The 24,194-nt window shown below is 34.2% G+C and overlaps 1 protein-coding gene and 1 non-coding gene across 4 annotated transcripts in view; one reads left to right on the top strand and one right to left on the bottom strand.

Annotated features, from left to right (window-relative positions):
• Nucleotides 1–24,194, bottom strand: part of Nrx-1 (neurexin 1) — a 674,791-nt gene that overhangs the window by 138,927 nt on the left and 511,670 nt on the right. For all 3 annotated transcript variants that reach the window (XM_076310652.1, XM_076310653.1, XM_076310654.1), the window contains 3 exons: nucleotides 16,949–17,140; nucleotides 14,641–14,784; nucleotides 12,844–13,061 (listed from right to left, as the gene is read on the bottom strand). In XM_076310652.1, coding sequence (XP_076166767.1) covers nucleotides 12,844–13,061; nucleotides 14,641–14,784; nucleotides 16,949–17,140 — 554 coding nt within the window. The remainder of the gene's footprint in view (nucleotides 1–12,843; nucleotides 13,062–14,640; nucleotides 14,785–16,948; nucleotides 17,141–24,194) is intronic.
• Trnas-cga (transfer RNA serine (anticodon CGA)) lies at nucleotides 15,726–15,807 on the top strand. The gene has a single exon. It is a non-coding gene; the product is annotated as a tRNA-Ser (tRNA).

Raw genomic sequence — 24,194 nt, 5'->3', positions numbered from 1 at the left:
AAACCGGTTTGAAACATTGTCATGGCACTTGTGATTAGGTTTGTAAAGTAAATCGATTTAAAATCAGGACTAAAAGAAATTATTGCATTCTTACTTGGAGGAGGATTTACATGGAGCACCAATAATAAAATGTACGATATATGTAAGACTACCATATATAAGCTACTTATAAGAGTACCAAATATAGCAAAAGTTGCTGGAAAATAAATTCGTGAACATTTTTATTCTATAGAAATTTTCGAAAGAGTCGATAGTGACCGAGTTATCGATACGATACTTCCTGTCTTGCGCGCGTGAGTAGCAGTAGGTTTATTTTTATTTTTGTCCTAGATAATAAAGCGAAAAACTGGTTATGCATCAGAAAATGCTAAAATAATTTTTACAATTCAAATAATATTTCCTATACCCGATAAAATCCGATTCGATTATTTTAAAATCCAATTTTTTGAACGCTGCGATCATTTTCGAGGAATGTATAGAAATATTATATAAATATTACACCATGAGAGAATATTATATAAATTGAATTATAGTTCGTGGTAATACGATCTGTTCGAGTTTCGTACAATTTAATCAGTTGGGTACGATCCGATTTGTACCAGTGCATAATTAAATGGAGATGAAGTTTTATATTTTTTTTCAAAAATATCTGTCGTTTGATTTATGATGTTTCAATACGTTCTATGCAATGATTTGTATTTAATTATAACGCACCGTTCACACGTAGAACTCCACTTTGTCGGTGAAATTGCAATTAATTAATAAAACAGATCGTGAAAGTGAATTTAATACGATTATTTAACGCGTGTCCGACTAAGGGACTTAATTAAATGTTCTTCGATCAAAATTAACGTAAACATTATACGAATTGTCAGAAACGTGTAGTACAGTTTGTGTTCAATTCGTGTACACCGTTTTGGCTAATAAAATTACATTCTTTTGGCGACATAAGCTATAGTTGTGATGTTACGTTGTTCATGTTTTGTCAGAAATATTATTTTATTGTTGTTTATACTATGATTACTATTTTAATCGTGAAACGAGAACGTTTATGTCCAATGAAGAAACTAAATAATATTTTTAAATATTGTGTAATCAAACGATAGTTTATTTTTTAATTTAGCTTTGGCTTTTCGTGTCTGTTTACTTCAACAGAGTAAAATTGTATAATTTCACAGAAAGTTTCGCACAAAAATTAAAATATTTCAAATAAATTACGTTGAAGAAATACACAAATAAAGAAGTATGAATTTTAATATCTGTTAAGAATGACACAAGGAAATTAAAAATATAAAATTCGACTGGTTTAATTCTCGTGGAAAAGGTTCAAAAAACATTATTTACATTATTTCAGTAACTCTTCATCGATCGTTTTCAATTATTTGACGATATATATTTGTAATCATGAACTAAACGAAAAAAATTAATTGTAGTTCAAGTAATAGTTTTTGCACTGTACTTTCGTAATTGTCTAGAAAGTAATCAGAAAGTGTGATTACTATAAATGTGAAACTCTGATTACTATAAATTTTCATCAGTAAAACTAAACGTCTTCAGATCGTGACATATTAATTAGAAAATATAGATCGTACGATTTATTGAATTAAATTAAGACACAATTTGAATCACTATAATGTAAAACGCAATTTGACTAGCTGAGGAATATTTACGTTCATTTATTTGGTCAATAACGATTTCCATCAATGATCAAGTGTACTGCTTTTACAAAAGGAAATGGAAATTTACCACGAAGGAAATGAAACTCGTTTATTGAAACGGATCAGCGATATTGAATGTCAATCAGGATGACAGCGATCTGTTTATTATCTAGATAATAGGGTCGCATAATTAACTTGTACAACTCCACATACATTATTTGTGACACGTGCATACACATACACACGTGTGTAATTGGGATAATGGAAGATCCGTTCGTGATTCGATCTGTTTACACTACTAACTTGTTCATATTGTTTCCAACGTGCGTTCAATATTCAATGATATTTCAATCCATGTTGTTTAGAATACATGAATGTTCATTGTATGTAAATACAATGGAACTGTACGCAGAAATTTTATTAATTTTTAATCGATAATTTTGGTCAGTGTATACGAATTTTTTAATTTTTGCATAATTCTGGCTAATGATCTTCTGGTTAAACGAAATGATAATTATTAAACACGAATTAGTCTCATTTCGACTTTAAGACTTACAAGAGGAGTCATCGAAACATGTTAACGTAAATACGACTCATTACTTCCAATAGTAAATTTGCATTCAAAATGGATTTAAATAATAGTATCTATTTATAATTTTGGTAATTTGTATCATCGGGAGAAACTTTTCATTCAATTAGAACGAATTTATACGTGGATCAAATCGTTGGAAACGATTGTATATGCATTTTGGGGCTTAACATTTATTACTTATGTTAACTTCTTTGCTCTGGAGTTAAGCTGTGATATAATCGATTATATTTCTACATTTCTTTCCCCTTCAAATACGTGTTCTCTATATTAAACTATGTACATCTGCTTGTACTTAAAAAAGTTCGTTCAGATTTTTATTGGTTTTCAATACAACCGTCTATTTACACTACTAACTTGTTCATATTGTTTCCAACGTGCGTTCAATATTCAATGGTATCTCAATCCATGTTGTTCAGAACACATAAATGTTCATTGCGTGTAAATACAATGTACGCAGATTTTATTAATTTTCAATCGATAATTTTGGTCAGTGTATACGAATTTTTTTATTTTTCTATAATTCTAGTTACTAATGAATGGAAAAAAGATTTCGTCCATTGTAAAAGCTTGCTAAGTCTACGAGTATTATAAATTTCGATTATTTATATGAAACCGATAATCGTTCGTATCTATATAAATAGTGTCGGGGAAGCACACATTAGAGCCCAAATATCGAGAAAAGAAAATTACATTATGCACGTACGTAATCGAGAATCGAGTATCGAATGCACCGTGGTGCATATCGTTCGTGCACAGTGAAACGAGGACACTTCGGAAACAATCGACTTCGCGACGGAAAACATTTCAATTTCCGATGCAAAATCTTGCACCACCGATGCGCCTTCCTCTCCCCGTAATCCCGAGGACCACGATAGAGCATTTCAATTAAAATTTGCTCCGACTCGTCAAATATTTACGATTCTCCGATCAATTTCAGACTGACCGACTCTCACACCGCCTGTCCACCATTCCACCCCCACCCGTTCACCTGTGTACACACTATTTGCATTTCTCCTGTCGTCCAGGCCGCGAAGAATCGCGTTGAAAATCGACTTCAGTTCGCGACGAACAAAAATCGAGCGCGGAAACGAAAACGAGAAAGGAGTAAAAAAAAAAAAAAAAAATAAGAAGAATCCTCTCCGTCTCTGTTCAGACGAAAAAAAAAGGCGAGGAAATTATTGGTCCGCGCGCGCGTTACAAATTACCAGCCCGGAGACCCCTCCCCCCGAAAACTGATTTCCCGTGGAAATTTCTTTGTGGCCGGGCGAATATTTAAATAGCGAATTTTAATTAAAGTTTGCCCCGGCTCGTCAAATATTTACGATCCTTCGATCAATTTCCGGGTGAGGACTCTCTACTTTTACCCCGTTCCCCCTCACCCACCAACAGCTCCCAGCCCAACACCACCTCCTCTGCCCCCTGGCCACCTTTTTTTCATCGCGCGGCATCATCTCTATATTTATTTTTCTTTCCGCTCGACGCTCGACGTTTTATCCGCACGGAGGTGCAAGGGAACAGGGGCTGGAACAAACGGAGCGGCAGTAACGCCCTGAGACCTCGGAAATAATTCTTCCCGCGAGGAAACGGTGCATTTGTTTCATCCCCGAGAGGAGCAGCCAGCCACCCGTTGACGGTGGTGCGCCCCATCATCTCGTTCTCTTTCTTTTTTTCCTTCTTCTTCTTCTTCGTCTTTTCCTTTTTTCTTTCGTCGCGCGATACCTCGTCAACCGTAGGATCGTTTCGGTATCCTGCCCCGCCCCTAACCGTCGTTCCGTAGTCGTCGCGCAGAGGGGAGAAGAATTTCTTCCGGATTGACGAGAGTGGAAGCAATTCGAGAATGAACGCGATAAGACCAAGGAGGGACGTTTCGGCCGCTCGATCGTGAAAGACCAACGAGAAACGAACGATCGGTGAGACGTTACCCTCGACTTGGCCCACGGAAGAGCGAAGAGGGACCTAGACAACGACGATTCTCATCGAAACGGAAGAGTGGAAGTCCTGTGCCACGGATACGCTCGGAGTCTTATGAAGTATCGGCTATGCAGTGGGATTTTGTCGTTAAGCAACCGGGCAGAGTTTTATTTGCATTCGAGGTGCTGGACGGGTTGTTAAAACGGAGAATTCACAGAGAAACACTGTTTTTTAACGAGAGACGCGCGAATCGGATCGAGGGACACTGGTTCTACAGTGTAGATGGTAGACAACATTACGGTCACCGGGACTACGGAGGGATTCGTTGACGGTTTGGATAGTTTAATTAGTTAATGTTTGGGGCGAACGTGATCCCGTGAATTGGATACCAATGATTTATTTAAATTACAATGGTGGATTTGCCCGCGACTCCGTTGGGGATATGGGCGGTCGCGACAAATTACTAGGACTAAATAGAGCTATCCGAACTGCCGGGTGTTCGCCAATGGTGGTTCGGTTGTGTAGAGATTCGTCTGGGAGAGAGGCTGGGAGAGTGATCGACTCGGGCGACCGATTTTAACCGATTTGTATTCCAGGATTAAAGAAAGATCAATCCTGGAGAAAAGTTCGGTAGGTTAGATTGTGCGTACACTGCTCGATGTTGTTCATATACACTTTACTCGTGTAAACCTGACGAGTAAACAGAATCGAATTTTTTGCTTCTTATTTTATTAATGTTTAAGGTGTGTGGAATGTTTTGTCAAGGAGATATTTTGAAATTTAAACATTTAGCGACATTGCTGCGATAAATTTACTTGTTTTACGTTTTTCTCAAAACTGTAGCTTTCAATCTGGCTGATACGAAATCTCCGGAAATATTATATATCTATCATTTACTTCAAATTTTATGAAGGTATTCTGTATAGAGTATTCTACAATATGGGGTAGGATTTTTTTATTGCGTTAATTATTTAATTTTTTATAAACGTTTAAAGTCGTTATTTTCGGATAAAAGTGATTGTTTTTCTTCAAACTTCGACCATTTCGACAATTATTACAATTTTCGAAAAATCTTACGTTACGTTTTAGATAATAGTCTCTAGTTTATGAATCAATGAGATTTTTTTATTTCAAGCCTCCCGGTTCTTGTCAACTGTGGCGGCCAATAAACAATGTTTCTCCAGAAGGGGTTTTAGGGAATAGCGTATAACTTCGCCATTTTGTACGATTTTTTCTTTGACAAAATTGTAAAATGAAGCTGAAAGTTAAATTTATATTCTCTAAAAAACAATTTTTCATTTAGTAGCTATTTAGAAAAAAAATTCGCAAAATTTATCCATGTTTTGAAGTTTCAGATGAGTGTCCCTTCTTAAGAGTAGTGCGTTCCTTGGGTCCTTTTCGACCCATCGTGTTTTAACAATATATTGCTTTTCTACAATTAAAACTCTTATATTTGATCTTGTATTTGTTCAGTCTTCTTATTGTACGATAAAGTTCAAAGCACGAGTTGCAATACATTCGAGATATTTTTTACTCAAAGGTCTTGAGTGTATAGTCAAACGAAAGAACGCTTTGAGGTTAAGATAGAGGTGATATTTCTTTCTTCTTACAATGCATTCGGTGACATGGATTCGTACTGCTTGTAGAACTTCATTTTTTGCCACCCTTTCTCCTTCACGGTACGTTTTTAGATGTCATGAGACTGAGACACTAGGTGGCGTTAATACAAAGATGTGACACGGATGTGCAGAATCTTTATTACATTAGCTATAAAAACTTAAAAGTTATGAAATTGTATTAAACTTACATTGTTATCGAAATTTATGGTGTCAATTCGAACACTATTTATATTTAAAGTTTGAACCCTATCCCTTTCAAAGACATTGCCCCTCGTCATTAAACTCTAATTGAAAATATTACCAATTGTACATAAAAAATAATTATACCTTTGAAAAATGAAAAGCAACTTAAATTGAAGCGTAATATGTATAAATTGACTCTACAGAAATTTTCCTTTTACATTGACATCATTTAGTTTCTTTTGATCTGTTTTTACAATTATTTTCATTTTATGCGAATTCCTATCAGACGAGAATTAAATGTTTCACTTGTATCGATAAGTGGAAGAACGCAGTCTTTCGAATTAATTGCAATCAATTATACACGTGTTCTTAATGTTACTTTTGAAAATCCTTTCATCGTGCGGCAAATTTTTCTACACTATTGTCCAATTACGTACACGTAGAACAGGTGACAATTCTCGAAGTGCAATTGCACAGAGTGCTTGTCGCCTGCACCGATCGGAGATATTTAGGTGGCAATAGTTTTTGGACTCATGAAAATCGCATAGTTCGTCCTCGTCGCGTCCTGCATCGATCGTTTTCCCAGGGGCCAAATGAATTTCTGAACGCACACTCTAAGCCCTCCCACTTCGTTTACCCTCGACCATCCCGAGTATTTCACCCGCATGTAGCCTGTAGGTATGTATGTGTAACCAATTTTGCAATCACGATGCTTCCAGTCGACCGCCCAATAAATTGCTGAGTGATTTCGAGGGTGGATCGGTGATTCGTTCATTGGCCAGTGCATAATGCAAATTCGTTAATTCTCACCCTTTCCTTCTAGTCCCTTCTCTCTCTCTCTCTTATTCTTTGATACGTCATTTTTTAAATTACGGATAACTTTTTCGGTTTGCTCGTTAAGTTCGAACGATATGGAAATGTCGCGAGGATTGGGATACGATTGAAGCTCAATGATAGAAAGAATCTCTTGCAGGTTATAGAGTGCTTTGCCTTTCGCGAAGCTCATCGACAAGGAGTACAGCAATGGTATTGTGTTTATCGTTCGAATTTCGATGTTAGGGTAAACTATTTCGGTAAAATATTTCTTTGAATTTTCTACAATCTACGGAATATCCACGTAAAAACAGCTCATTTAATTATATTCCTTGCTTTAAATAATGGAAAGAAGTGTTGTGTACAAAAATTGTAGAACTTGACTAGTAATGAAGAGAAAATAATTTCTTTGCAAGTAGGGGTGTAGGAAAAATTTTTAAATTAACTTCGTTTTTTGAAATATATTGTTCGGTTTTTTATTATAGAATTGAATAAAGTAAATTAACATTGAGAATAAAAGTACCGATGCGTTTATGTCTCCAGTCTCAAAGAAACTATTGTCACCATATTAAGTTCTCCACAAAGCCACAAGGTTTGCAAGTAACATTCTTTTCTATTATTTTAAATAATGAAAAAAAATAAATAAATAAAGTTACCTGTTTCTATTGGGGCACCCTGTATATTGCAAACGTTGGTAGGTAATTTCACTGGCCGTTAATTAATTCGACCCATTTAATTGGCACACGATGGTCTTTCACTGACCCAATTTTCATTTCCACGAGTTTACCAAACGGACAGCCTCAAATCTATTTGTACATACACTGATACCGTTCATATATAATTTGATTCATTCAACCGATAAGATTTATTACGAAACTGTCCCTTCAATTTATACCGTTATTAATACATCGGTATCTTCTGTTACTCTCCTTAATCAAATGCATATTCAAAAGTTATAATTCCATTTACGGTGTTTGTCTATTACTTCGACAACTCGTCGTATTTCATTTCACGAAACAACATGTACAATGAATAAATACACAAACTCGATCTACCGTATCTTGGATCTCGATATGCAAATTATAAATCGCTCTAGGACAGGACTCCAACAACAGTCGTGGTTAATACCTAGGATTTATATTGCATCAATTTGTGGTTCCGGTGGAGTGATCGTGAATTTTACCCATGCTGCGAAAGCTTTCATAGAAACATCAATTATTACGCACCTCCACGTTCTCGGTTGCTTTTGTTTCTCCAGATGTACGTCAAAATGAGACCCGCTTTGTTAAAGTTTCCTTTAACAAGCGACAGAAGACCATTCGATTTTCCTCGAACTAATTGAAAGGTTCATTACCGTATCAATTATACCGTTTAATTATGGAGAGCGTGTAGAGACCGAGATTGAAACATAAACGTAAATTACAAGCTCCTCTAATCGTACGCGGTTGTAGTACCGAGCTCCGCGTTCCCACCTAAAATGGTTGTGCTCGCAGCTGTGTTTCGAGCCTGAATTTCACAAATGAATCTGCTTAGTCTCGATGTTCTTCCGTGGATAATCGCGGGAACGTTTTTCAAGAAAACTGGATAAACATATATCATACAACCGAGAAACATTTACCGATTATACGAAATACGACTGCACTTGCAAAATCGGACATTATGCGACAGTAAGTTTACAAATTTGACTCATTCGATATATGTGCATGTCGTTTAGCAACGTTGGAAAATTAAATAAATAGACTATGGAAGACTGATTCCATAAATAATTGAATTAAATAAATAGACTGTGTTGACCAAGACTGAATTAAATAAATAGATTGTGTTGACCAAGACTGAATTAAATAAATAGACTGTGTTGACTAAGACTGAATTAAATAAATAGACTGTGAGACGTAATCGAAGTCTTGCAAAATTTGTTCGATAGGTAATTTCAAAAGGAGACAACAAAGCTCTTTATGATCATTGTTACTTAATAATTATGTTAAGTAACTTATAATTTATTTATTTACTCATTATTCGATTTGGTGTTATTTCGAAGGAAGAAGATGGATCGAATGAAAATTGCCAATGTATAATTTTCTTTTTCTTTTCTAGATAATTATACTATTGGACCAAAACATTTTAGAATCAAGCATTAACACACTATACTTCGGGTACTGAAGCACATTTGCTTGCGTCGAATCGAACACGCATCGACCACATTCGAATCCTCTCGGTTGGGTTCAATCACGAATCATCCATTTCAATTAGGAACCATTTTGAGATTCAATTTGGGACGGCGTTCGTTCCGTGCAACTTTACAGCTAGCTCCGATCGTTGTAATTAAATTGAAATAACGATGAGAATTTCGATGACGTCTATTACAGTCGTGTGCAGGTATAACTCAACGTATTCACAATTAATAAGGGACACATTTCTGAATGTTATTAATTTATGTTCGGGTTGCGTGTACAAGGGAAATTGCGCATACATTGAAGCGGACTTGTTAAAATTAATTAAAGATTAATCGAACGGTATTTAATATTTATTATACGCGTGTAAAAGGTCTGATTTTACGTGTCGCGTGTTTGTATTATCGTTACCGTGTGAATGTTAAATTACGAGACGATCGAAGTACAGTGGGGATAACTTGGAGGACAATTAACGAGGCAGACGCCGCGACAGTCAACGAGGCTTAATTGTAAACACCAGAATAAATCCATTTATTCGTGAAATAATAATATTTGTGATTCGTTTCTCTCATTCCAATTGTACATTGAATTTTCCAAGAACAGTGAGCTCGATTACTAACAAAATACCAATATTGATTAAAAATTAATATAAAAATTGTGAAGCACCAAAGAAATTAAACGGATGCTCGCTAATACCAGTTAACGTCGATCTTGTCGATCATTGAATTATCATTTTACTTAATATTGTTTTAACCGGTGACGATTTGACAGTAACGCGCGAAGGATTATAATACGAAGCAGGGCGTGTAATAGCAAAACGCTCGTGTGACGAAAATGTTGTACCTTACAATAACAAACGCGGAAGCATGCAGAGATGGGGATACAAAGAGAAGGAATAACGATGGTACGACTGTCATAACAAGGAGAACTGTGAAATGTTATTTTAGATACGCAGTGTTTCTCAAATTCCTAAACGTGAACAAATTTTTCCCTCGATTTTAAAAATTGCGTCGACTGCTTCCTTCGCTAATGATTATTTAAAAATTGTAGCCACAGCTCGATAAGCACGACCGCAATGAATTATTTCGTTGGCCAACAATTACACCATTATATTTCCCCTCTCCATATATTTTTTTCACCAAATATATCGAATGGATGTCGCATGCAAATGTGAAAAATAAACTTCGAGACATTAAAATAAAACAGTTGTCCACGGAAAAGTAAATGCACATTCAAATTGAGATTTGGAGCTAATAAAGAAAGAAACAGGTATAAATTCGTGAAAATAATTAACTTAGAATCGCTCGTTTGGTACATAATAATTGTCTAACGAATAAAGTTCCTATTAAGAGTATCAGATTTTTATAAAATAACAACGAATTCAATATTCAACGAACGATGGGTATTATTAAATGTTGTGTGACACTGAATAAATCAAACGAGACCTTTCTTCCCGAAAAAACTGAATTCTTCAAATTCGAATGTAAAAATTGTTACGCACGGCTTTATTTCTAAACTTTTCAACGCTTCCTTTCAGCGAAGAAACACTACCGTTGTATCTCCATTATAAAATTCTCCTCGCGAAATGCAATCGGAGTATTATTTCATTTAGACGAATATCGATTTCCTCTTTTCGAACTGTTTCCTGTAAGCGTCAAGTACAATTACTTATTGCATCGACTCCGGATCGTTAATAGCGGCGTGGGGCTCGTGTCGTTCGTTGTTACAATTAGAACATTCAAATATTGAGAGACACTGCGATAGGAAACAACTCGTGCAACTCACCGAGCACGCAACGTTCTCCAGCGCATAATGTTGTTCCAGCATACATAAGCCGTTCTCATTCGTGGCTATAGTTTGCATAAGGCTAAAACGTACAGCGAAACGGAGCATACGTTGGATCTCGGTAAAATGAACCGAGGAGGCAGCTGTATTGATTAAATAACGAATGCTGAGCGTTTCAACTTTGCACCGACTGCAATGGGAGTTATCGGCCTGTTGAAGTATCGCCGGTACACAGTGAACAAGCACCAAGATACAATACGAAAGAAAATCTTTTGTCGAATTGATTATTTCCGGTGCTAACGAACCGATTCAGATTTCGTTTGTTCGCTACAAAATGGTTCCGAGAGCCGTATAAACAGATTGCGGTACACTTTTCGAAAACAGTTGCTTCTTGAAGTTTCCAAGCTCGTTTACCCCCTTTTTTTTAAACGAACACGATTTAATTCCATTCATCGTCTAATAGGTACATAGACGAATCTACCATGCAACTTAACACACTTTTGCGTTGTACGAATTGAAAATACGATGGAAAAGAACTTTTCTTCGTTACTGTATTTCATAATTGGAAAACTAGAGTCAGTCACGGATAACTGTAAATAATTGAGTTTCTGCTCCAGTTTTTCATTGATGAAAATTAAAAAATTTTTTCTTTCTTTCCACTGGTATTCATGGATTGGTGAGACTTTTACCATTAAAATGAGTTCAAACGCGAACTTATTCGGACGAATTCGAATTATACTTAATTGGATGTTTCTTGTGAGTGATTTGAATCGTGTATAATCAAAGATGTATCAATTCGAATGGATTGTGTAATGGATTGTATATCATTATGAAGATAGAACAAGAAACGTGGAAACTTTAATTTTCGTTAAGGGGATGATATTCTTTCATAGTATCAATTTACTATAATAAATGTATTATCTGATTATTACCGTAAATATAACCTCGGAATTACTTTCAGCGTATTCCTTGATCCTTTATAGGAAAACGATTTCAGATAATTAATTATTCTAAATTGTAATCGAACCTCGACAAATGTATAGAAAACAATTTTAGGCGCACTTTAAAATTCTCAGTCGTGAAAATGCGATTCTAAAGTCGACCTTGGAATATTTTCGAAACAAACTAATTACAGAGACTGTAATTACAACTACTACGATCAGCTTGCAGGTACAAACTTGAGTAGGAGAAGAATGTTTAAATAAATCCGTCTACACAAGAAGTAATCAAGATGATCAAATTTTGTGGTTCACCCTGTATATACATACATTGAGACAATGTTTCACGCGTTTTCCATGAGCACTTTCCGTCAAAGAACTCGTACCTCGAGGTTTGCCATGAATTATGAATACACGGGGCTCTATCGGCCGTGTCTATTTTCGTTCGATTTGAATTTTTACAGGCAATTTATTCTGTCGCGGAAGAACGACCCCAACGTATCGATGAATTACGATCGACGTCAGGGATGCCCAAGGTCGCGCGAGTTTTCAAGCGTTATCGCGTTCCACGGAAGCGGAGCTCTCTAATTTATCGCGGCATCAACATCGCGGCGTACAACATAACAGAACACATTATATACATACGAGATACACACTCGACTATTAATATCTTGAAAGAAGTGAGAAAGAAATATATTTAACGACGCTAAATTTCATTTTATGCTACGAACGATGGATGCCGAGTTACCACTGACTCGACGTGTTCGTTTTAATCGATGGAGCGTAACAATTTACATATCCGCAAACCGTACTTGGAATGATAATCATAAATATGTACAACACCAAATGTAATAATCAAAGTTTGTACGTAATAACGATACGATAATATAAAAAGGAAATTGTATGTGGCAAGTGCACAGAAAATTGATACAAATGTTGTGTGCTTTTGTCTTACTTTTGATGTATTTTAAACGATGTACTGTAATAAAAATGTACGGTTTCTTAAATGTATGAAAAGTATATTGCTATTGGGTCATGTTCGACCTTGTATTTGTCGTGAATGCGAGTATCGCGATATTCGCTGTTTGAGGGTTAATTGAACGATTCAATGTTTAGGTTGTCGGATTCAGATTCAAGGTGAATGTTTGAAGATATTTATTCCATTCGACTTACCTTTTCTTTGTCACCGATGTGGATCAGCATTTTCGCTTTACCCTCTTCGAGGTAGATTTGCAGTCGATCGGGGCTATTTTCTAGACTGGTTGATATGAGAAGTCCACGCGGTCTCGTCGTTTTGAAGCGCACTATCATTTCCTCGACTTGGGTCTTCGAGTCCTCTGGCATCAGCGCTGTCATCTGTTGTGTTCCGTTCAGATGCAACGTTGACGCATCTGAGAGGAAAATAATGTATTATGTTCTTTATTACAATAACATTGTAAAATTTTCTTCATTACAATAGCATTGTAAAATTTTCTTCATTACAATAACATTGTAATGTTACGGAGGATTATTGTGTGTACGAAATATTTTCACTGCAATGAAATTTCATCTTTGTTTCATTTTAGTGTCTATGTATGAAATCTATTTATTAATGAAGATATTTGAATAAAAATATTAGTACGTAGACTACTTTAAATAAATTTTGTTTCAAACAATTTTCAAAGAAATTATCAAGAATATTTATATAGCACCAAGGATAATTCTGTAATTACCGAAACTAAATCACCAGAAGATCAATAAATATCTTTGTTCACTGATATCCTTTAATTAAAAGATCTTTGAAAAACTAGTTTTTCTCGCGAAAAAAAAATACCATCTTGGAACATAAAATGATCACAAGTAATCGCAAAAATATTATATAGACTGTTGCTTAAAAAATAAATTACTTTGAACAAAGAAAAAAGTTAATAGTAAATATTGTTACTCTGTCGTTACTTAAATGACCTACTGTTACTACTATAATAATAATATAGTATATGTAGTATACCTCTGTAATCGTGGTATAATCAGGCATCATTCATAAATTGAAAGTGTACTGACTGTAACTTTCGAGTTGAAGGACCTCTGTTTCTACTCGTGCTTGTATTTATAAGCATGAACATTATTATTCTCTGTTTCCTATCATTGTTGCTATTTATTTATTGTTGATCTGTACTAATGGTATATTTTATTTTGTATTCGATCAGAATGATTTCATAAATAAGGATAAGACTATAACTTTTTAAAATTAATTTTGCTAATGAAGTAACTGTACGAAATATCAATTGTGTTAATACATACATATGTAGTTATATTTATTTCAAAATAAATTATTATACAGTCGTTGCAGTGCATTACATGTATTGTTTAATTTATCACTGCTTTGACAACTTCACTTTCTATGTTATTATATATAAGTCAACTATTATATATAAATATTATTGCAAACAGACTGAAAAAGAGCACTTTGAAGAAGATTTCGTTCTGTTCTTGCAATTACTCGCCTCTTGGAATGACGATTCGGATAGTGTTCTCTATACAAGCAACTCGCAACAGACACGTGTCATGTACCAGCAATGACATTACCCATGTTTATAAATATAAACATGAGCAGAAAGAGGGGTTCCGTCAACCCGATACTTACAGTTGTTACACGTACACTCATACATATGAATAAATCATTTTTCTCGGAAACAGACTCGCGTGCAAAAATTTTATTCGATATTTTCAATTTATTTTTTTCACGAGGAATCGTCCCGTGTCTGGTTGTATCGCGATTAAAGACACCTTATACAATACTGATAATTCATTACTATATTAAATTGTTATATGGTTTCACTACATCGTAATATTAATATTGGTGAAACTATTTCCATCATTCTTAAAAAAATTGGTAAACAAATTTAATGTCAAATATGAAAATACAACGTTGTATTGTAAAAGTGTGATTCAATTCGATAAAATAGTATTATAAGAAAAATTTGGCACTACCTTTCCCGCATATAGGACCAGTGAAGGGTGTACCAGTACAATCGCAGTGAAACCTGTTCCACCCCTCGAGACAATGGCCGCCGTGCAAGCACGGTTGTGAAGGACAGTAGGGTGGTTGAGAATGACAAGCTGGTCTGACAGCGCCTGCAAAATTGTCCAGAGAAACGAAATTACGTAGACAGTGACAAGTGTTTTCCAGTTCAGGTCTTTCATCTCTTCAGGACCGAATTCTCTTTTTTTCGATGAAAATTTGTCGCCGCGACGAAAAAAACAAAACATTCCTGCCCCCCGAAAGAAGAGCGATTAAAGACTAACTGAATAATTTGGCTACCGTTGGAACACACTAGGACGTGAAAAACGTAGGATTTTAACCAGCTGGACACATTTTAATTGCACAATATTAATAATAAATCATGCGATTTAATACAATTTTGAATACATTAGTTTGAGTTGTGTTTAATTCTTCGAATGAAAAATTTCTTTAGATGTGTAGTATTTTCTTAGCAAATAGCTAAGCTTCCTATTTTAATAAAAAACACATCAATTTTGAGAGTATATAATTAAAATCGAATTAATTCGACTTAAGAAATATTTATTTAATTAAATATGCAGTGAATTTTATTGTATCGTTTTCATAAAAATTAATTTCATGTAATTTGTAATAGAACCTTCATAATTTCTTGAACAGCCTCTATAATGTAAAAATAAATTGTATTTAACCGGTAATGTTTACTTTTCAAAAGATCTTCTTTAATATTAATAAACATTATTATTAATAATGCTATTCAGGTGTAATATAACTTTGTGTATATTAATGTATGTAAGAAGAAGATAAATAACAAGTTGTATTTATAATAAATTATAACTCTTAAGACTTTAAAAATAATATTGGAAAGCAAAGATTTGTTCAAATAGGTTATAAAGTGTTCGAATCTTCATTCTGTAATTACTAATAAAACATGTTTCTTTAATAACGATTGGAAATGTGAAGATTAATGATAAACTTCATTATTATAAAAAATACTAATATTATAAAAGTATCGTAGCATGGTTGAATTACTTATTGGAGCAAAGATTTGTTATAAGCTGTGGTGTCCGAGTGGTTAAGGAGTCAGACTCGAAATCTGATGGGCTATGCCCGCACAGGTTCGAATCCTGTCCGCAGCGAAAACATTTTTTTTTGCCAAAAAAAATTTTTTCTGCTCTTATTTAATGCTCGTGTCATTTAAACATATTCCACATTATAAAATAATATTTTATAAACGAAATTAACAAGTAATCGATACTATTATCATCGTTACTGTATACTTATGGTATACACTCTTTCATATCTGTATATCTATATATTTATTTCGATAATTTTAATTCTTTTTCCTTTTTTAAACAATGCATTACAAATAATTCTGTTTATGCAAATTAATTAAATTTGAAAAAGTAAATTGTGTACATATACCATATAAATTGAAGTATATTTAATTTTTATCATTTTCATTTTTCTTGTGTAAATAATATGTTAAAAATACTTTTCTTTGTGAGATTTATCGAAATTAAATTTGAAAAATAAATTGTATATATACAAGAATTTTTTCCTTTCAATGTTTCTTTTCTAATTTAGTTAATTTCTAAAGGAATTGCTCAGTGTATGGATGCATGAAAATTGACATAATAAATTAATTAAGCTATAACGTATTTTCAAGCCTAGCTATTGTACCGTGACTAGTAAACATGGTGTATTTTTTGTATGATGTAGAATCAAGAACGTGGTAAATACGATGCTTGTATGATATAGAACGACATGCGACGGCTCAATATTTTATAAACATATCGTATAACATAATGTAGCGTACAAGGCTTATCAACAGGCGGCTATCGTGAAATGTATAAAAAAAAAATAATGCATGTGTTTCTTAAAGAAGAAATATCTTGTAAATAGAAAGTATAATTTTATTCTGTATAATTGAATGTTTAAACTTATCACAAAATTTAATACTTGCTTTATCGATTGACATGAAAAGCACTTGAAAACAAGATTTTACACTTTTATAATATATACCAAAGATAAAAAATGTGTCATTGTATTCGTATCTATTATTTAGTTCAATATCAGATGACACAATCTACAGAATTTATTCAAAGGACTGGTTAGCTTGTGAAACTAGATGTTACATATAGTAAATTATATCACCCTCACGAGAGAGAATTTATTTTCTGAAGTTCATTTTTGTAAAATGAGCTTTTTAAAGGTTACGTATGTTTTAACCAACTGTAAATTTGGTGTTTTTGGTATGAAATTTTGAACGACTCTTACCAGAATCTTGTTGTTGAGCGTATCCAGCTATATCGATTGACTGGCTATTTATGACAAGATCTCTCAAGCAGCCGACGTAACCTTGTCTCAAAGCACCTGTCCACAGTACTGGTGGCACTGTTAAAGGTGCAAACGGAGCTCCTACGCCACCGATGTATAGTAATCCATCCAGGTCTAATTGTGTGGAATCACCTAAAAAACATAAAAGGTATTTCGTTGTTAATTTCGATACCAATAAAACATTTACTATGCGAACGATCACTTCACCATTATTTTATTTATAATATTTTACTGCGACTGGACAACAGTTTGTAATCCTTGGAAATAAATTATCTTGACAATCATTGATTTTAATAACTAATTATTAATATTTTTTTTCTGCAATGCGAAATTTATACGAAAATAGGAGATTTGTTTAATTTCTATTTTAGAAAACGAGGTTCTAGAATTAGCAACTTCTTGTTAGGCAAATATAATTGTAACATAGGTTATTCTTATATATAATACTTTTTGATCATTTGGCGATATATTCGATATTTTCCGGTTTTATTTTTGTCCTCTTTCCATTTATAGTAAAATTGACCACTTTTCGACATCTGTTAAGTAACTTACTTAAGATTGAAATTATTCCTTCTGTATTTACTACAGGGACAAACAATTTTCTTACGCTCTCGCACAATCGTTCCTCTCGCTCTTGTTATATTTAAAAAAAAGGTAGTATTTTCCTCGACGCCTTGAAATTAAACGAGTTCCTTGCATATCCCCAGAATTAAATCACGTTCTGTGTCCGAGCACGGAAGGCATAAAGGGATGTCGTTTACTCGAAAGTCTTTTTCAGAAGTCGTTTAAGGAGTTTAACGAACTTGAAATTGCATTTCAAAGTTGCGAGTTTCGCTTGCTGGGAAAATAATCGCGGATAGAAATGGTCGGGAGGTGTTAATAAATTGCTTCCACGGCGATGCAGTGGAACAAACGTATCAAGAACGTATCAACTTTCGAAACTCTTTTGTGGGGAACCGACGTCGACGATGAGAGTTTCAACCCTCTGACTGTAGTTTTTCAACGCTTCGCATAGATCAAACATAGCGGGGTTTATCTACGGCTATAACGAATATTTCCCCCTCCTGTTTCTCTCATTTTTCGCGCGCTCTTCCGGCTCTTGATCGAGTTTCGTAAACGTTATCAGGACGTTTCGACGACAAATGCCGAATGGTACTGCTATAAATCGTTGTCCGTGTAGAATACGTAATTCACAGAAAAGTTTCGATCATTCTTCGATCTTGATGAAAATTAAACTTTCTTTTTCGCGTACGGTACGTTTCTGAAGTAATTAATTCGAAGAACATCATTCTTGAAATACCAACGTAAAAGAATTCGGTGAACACTCGTCCATTGATCGTCTTAATTTGTATTAATTTAATTTAGGTGTAATTTAGGTGACACTGTGTGTCAGAAGAAATAAAACGTAACATATTGTTGTGGTTTGAATGGTATATGATAAACACGTTGACGAGAATGAGATTTGATCTTTCTTTTAGAATATATTCTTCTTGTTTGTTGATAAATAGTTCTATACTTTTTTAAAGAACTTATTTTCTTGAGTTTTTTTCACTTAGGTGATGTGTTCTTGCTGAATTGATAATTTCAGTCCTTCGAAAGCAACTATTACTTAGGTATCATATGAAATGCAAAGGGTAAACAGGTAATGTTTATTTTTTGTAATCTTACTGTGTATAATCAATTTTGTTGATGGCGTCTAAGACTACATTTATTATTTCTCTACTTTACTCTGCATACAAGACAAAAATTTCATATCATACGTTCTCTTCAGAAAAATACGAAAAAATTATCTACATTATATAATACGTTACATTAGATAAAAATATAATGCGTTATATTTTTGTTGAACAGTGACTGTTTTCTCATTTACCAGTAATTTCAGAAAATTGGGAAATATATAATATATAATGCATATGTCTTCAGCAAAGAAAAAAATATTTATTAAGAGACTTTTTAAGTTATCGTGATGCAATTTGTAATTTCTTAAAGATTTGGTGTCCATATTGTTACTCCCCATACAAAACCAAGTAACTTTACTATTTCCCATTTTTCTCTATATCTGTTTGTTTCCAAGATATTCGTCTTAGTATTTTCAGTCTCAAATTTTCAATAATTGTCCCGTGCCCTCGATATAAATATTCAGTGTTGAAAAAATAGTAATCTTTAATTTTTTAAAGATTTGATGTCCATATTGTTACTCCCCATACAAAACCAAGTAACTTTACTATTTCCCACTTTTCTCTATATCATTTTGTTTCCAAGATATTCGTCTCAGTATTTCCAGTCCCAAATTTTCAGTAATTATGCCCTCGATACAAATACTCAATGTTGAAAAAATACGCTCGGAATATTTTTAACAACTCCGATCCCACGAGTGTGCGAAAAGTCGTCGACGCGTGTGCAACTATCTTCGAGGCAAAATATTTGAAATTCCACTTGGTGTCCCCCTACACCCGTGTACAGGCCATTTTATTTCATTCCGTTCCCTCGTCAGATATTTGTACGGCCGGAAGTACGCTCACAGCGAGCTTATCCGGGAGAAGAGTGCTCAAACTATCGCTAATTATTCGGCCTGACGCTCAGAGACCGTTGATGAAGTCAGTAATTCAACGTTAATTAAAAAGTCGCGAGAGTCGCTTAAAGTCTATTATCCTCTGCAATTTTTTTCGGTACAGAACTAAATTTCCCTCTCGTGAAACCCAAGGCGGGGCCACAGCGGCGACGCGACGAGGGTGTGGACGGTAGGGAGAAAGGGTGGGTTGGAGAAGTTCACCGGTGGCACACGAATTGCCCTCGTGCGTTCAGGAATGACGTGCCTGATGAAAATAATAGTCCCTCTTGGCGAGATCCTTTCCCGCGAGTATGCCTAATTGTCTCATAATCTTTTTGCGAGTACCTGCGTTATTTCAAAGGTAAGGGACCTTCGTTGGTATTGCAGGTGTACACGTGGACCACAACACAGAGAGAGGGAAAGAAGAGAGAGAGAGAGAGAGAGAGAGAGAGAGAGAGAGAGAGAGAGAGAGAGAGAGAGAGAGAGAGAGAGAGAGATAGTGAGCGTGTGAGAGAGAGAAAGAAAAAGAGAGAGTTAGTGAGTGTGTGAGAAAGAGAGAGATAGTGAGTGTGAGAGAGAGAGAGAGAGAGAAAAAGAGAGAGAGAGAGAGAGAGAGAGAGAGAGAGAGAGAGAGAGAGAGAAAGAGAGAGATAGTGTGTGTGTGTGTGAGAGAGAGGGGGGGGCAGGGGTGAAAACGATTATTTCTGCTGTTTCGACGTTCCTCGAGAAAAGGGACTGGGAACTCGTTCCACTTGTGTAACTGTCGCACAGTTGATAGTGAGAATAGACTCGAAAAGTGTTTCAGCGATACCGTACGGGTCACTTGTTTTTCTTTTTGAATAAATTAATGAAACAGGAGCGGGATCTTGCGTCGACGATACTCGTATTAACAATTGTAGTTTCTAAGTTTGCGTCGTGTGTTGTTGGAATGATAAGTAATAGATTCTGGAAAGTAACTTTTTCAAAATTATGCAGGTTGCTTTCTAGCGACATATTTTATTCGTTTTTATTCGAAGCATGTTTGATATATATTTTATATATAAATGTAAGTTTATAATTAAATATTTATGTATATTATGCTCAAGGGTATGGTATATATGGTGTTTATCAATTTATTTATATTTGAAATTTATTGTACATGCATCAACTTATTCCTGAGCATAAATATATTTTAATTTGTACTTAAAAGTCATAATTGGTATATAATACTGCTAGAATATTATCCAAATATTTTCAACGTGACATTGCACAGATGATATTGCAAGAATATTTTCGAACTATTTTGAATGCAACAATGCACGAACCTCGATATAATGTGGCTAAAACATTTTCGAAATATCTTGAACGCAATATTACACAGATATATTGTTGTAATATTTCAAATGTAATTGCAATATTGGTGCAATATTTCTCTATGCAATGTTCCGCACCGTATGGGCTTTTGTGTTTGAAAATAGCGTATAAACATTTGTTTATTTCAACGAATGAAACCTTAAAAATTTTGTCACCAAGAGACACTAGCGTAAAGTATGGTTTACAGGTAAAATTTTCATGAAATTTTATAGTAGATGCGTGTGAAAATTATTACTACCTATAAATAAAAATTTACTCGATATCTATACCGATTCGATCATTCATTATTTCTTTCGAAACGCATGAATAAATATTTTTTGCAAATATTTACAAAAAATAAGAGAAGACCCTAGATATTGAAACAACTGCATCGTTTGGTATTATGCACCGTCTTTAATGATCATTAAATTCAATGGATTAAAAATAGTCCGTTTTCTAATTTCACGGAAACGTATTTACTTTTTAAGTAAAATGTAAGTTTTGCACGAATGAATCTTATTTTCCTCGAGCTGCCGAGGTGAGTGTACGGTGTACAGAAGAATGAATAGAAGGAACCATGAAAGAGCAGAAATACTGAAGGACGTGGAACTCAAGGAGAAAAGAGATTATAGTCGACGAAGGAGACCCGGAGCGGCCTCTCTGAAAATTGTTACCACCGACAAGCGTATAAAAACTCCGCGAGCAGCTGAGCAGCTGAAATGCTTGATTTCCTGGGAGCGTTGGACCGGTAACCATAATTTTCCAGATAAAATTTACGCCTGGAAACTTTCTTCAACCTGGTATCATAGATAGTAATCGTCGCATCACCGTCCATCTTCGTTAATTACATGTCTGACCCAAGTCTAGTACTAGATGCACTATCTTTTGAGCAAAACTGCATCTTTCGAAATCGTTTTTATTGTTTTCGAATGAATAATGTAAAAACGAACGGTTGGAATATTTTTGGACAACAAATTGTTGCGAATTCCCAAGTCTTTTTGTTCTTTCAACGCGTTACATTTGTATTCATAGCAAGAATATTTGTATAGATTTATAAATAAATACAAAGGGACTCCACGTGTATGTTATTTATAAATTTTTGATTATTTCGATGGAAGGGTGCGATCTCAGACAATCAGTGTTGTAAATAAACAGTAAAACATGGTAATTCTAATTTATAGTGTGATGCTTTTGTTAATAAATACATTTTGTTCATTTTATAGGATTGCAGGCTGACAATGTCATGAATGTAAGTATATTTGGAAATGTTTAATCTTTGATGGTTAGTATTTTGTTTTTTTTCTGTATTGTCATTTATGTTAAAGTGTAGGTATTTCATTTTCCTATGTACGAGAGCAAATTTATAATAAAATTAAACGATATTAATCGACAATTGTAGTCGAATTTCAGTTGAAATCTTAGTACGCCCCGAAACGCGATGTTTCAGAGTTTTTTGATCGTGCAAAGTTGGTAATTATATTTACCGACGAGTTTAATTTCTGTCCTCAAAATTATGCAAAATTCAATTCACAGGCTAATTTGAAACATTCGCGAGTAGAACACGCTGTGAAACACGAAGAACAGATGTTGCCTGTGCTACGATCGTTTTAGAATTTGCTTTTGATAAAGGAACAATTATTATATAGAAAATTGGGAGAAAAGAATTCTTCATGAAAGGAAAACATTTTCTGTTGACACTCCATTCTACTTTCCATATTTAATCGCAATTTTTGGACTTAAAATTTCATGGTTTCAGAAACTAAGCACAACATAGCAAAAGTTTCTGTGCAATATTCATCAATGTTATTAATATTTCTTTCGTACCGTTGAACGTAGTTGAAACAGATCCATATTATTCTTTAATTATCTGTACATTGCAATTTCAACTTTCGATATGAATATCATTTAATATTCTCCATTTGATTAAAATTCATTGTATTTTTCTCCTTTTGTCGAGAGATTTCTTTCATCGGTCGAAGATTACCTTCATTCTACGTAACGTTGGATATTTGAAGGAAATTGTTACTCGTGTATTCAATCATTTCATTGTCATGTAATCGTACAAATCGTTGTATACCGGTGTATCAGCAATTATTAAAGCGAGCTCGGGAAAATGGGCGTTTACTTCGAAATTTGCTGATCACGCCAGGAGCATTTCCGACGATGCGCGAATGCAGTGCTCTTGGTGCATCGTGGTGCATCGTGCCTCTGCACGTGACGCTTATTTACATGGATCTGCAATATTATAATGTGCACGACTTGGCGACAATTTAATATGCGCGGTATATTTAACAATTGAACATTTCTGTCTAAATTCGATACAACAATAATAAGTACATTATTCGAACAGTTATAAAACGTAATATTAATAACATAATTCTAGGTACAATATACTGAACGTTGTGGTGCATTAATTCTATATTCGTATACATTTTTGAACGAAACCACTTGCTGAAAAGCAGTTTAGTAACTTTTTCTTGCACTATACTTTTGAATCATTGAGAAAGAATTTCAGCCAGCTGTTAATAACTTAACACTGTTACGACGATCGAACATTTTTTGTCGATTGTGTAAAATATGAAAAATGGAATTGTAGATTTTCTTTACAAGAATGGGAAACGTTAATAGGATTAACATAGAAAAGGGAATGGGAAATTTAATTTAATTCTACAGCGGAAATAATTTTAATATTAATATCAATGCTAATAATTATTTAATCATTGATTTCATTTGATCAAGAATTAAATTTATAGATGGAGGATAAAATTACTCGTTTCGAACGTAGATTTCATTTTAACAAGATTGTTATTTCGTATTCAAACTTCTATATTGAATTTATTTCAATTTTACCAATGTTTCCTCGATAGAAAACGTTTCATTGAATGTATCAAGGTAATCAAAATACCTTTTTCAAACATTTTTATTTTCGTTATCCCTCCTCTACGTCTAAAGGTTCGATTCCACATAGTTATTCAATGTATCGTTTTTAATTCACTAGCAAACGTTTTACAAAATATAATCAAATATTCTCGAGCTCCCAACGATTAAACTACATCTTATTTCACGAAAAATTGTTTCCAAAGCGAGCGAAGTGTTCAAATTAAAAACACTTCTTCCCTATTTTAATTTCGAAATAAAAATTCCCCAACTGCCAAGCCTCGAAACACTAAAATGCTAAACTACGCCAAAAAGTTATTATCTTTGACAATAATTCTTACATTAATTTACCTCATTTTAATCTCAAAATAAAATTTGTTCCCCATTTGTTAGCTCAAGAACTGTTTCCAAAATGAGCGATTGTCG

This window comes from Ptiloglossa arizonensis, chromosome 4 (assembly GCF_051014685.1).
Source record: "Ptiloglossa arizonensis isolate GNS036 chromosome 4, iyPtiAriz1_principal, whole genome shotgun sequence".
NCBI classification, from domain to species: domain Eukaryota; kingdom Metazoa; phylum Arthropoda; class Insecta; order Hymenoptera; family Colletidae; genus Ptiloglossa; species Ptiloglossa arizonensis.
This window is presented reverse-complemented; position numbering and strand designations above follow the sequence as displayed.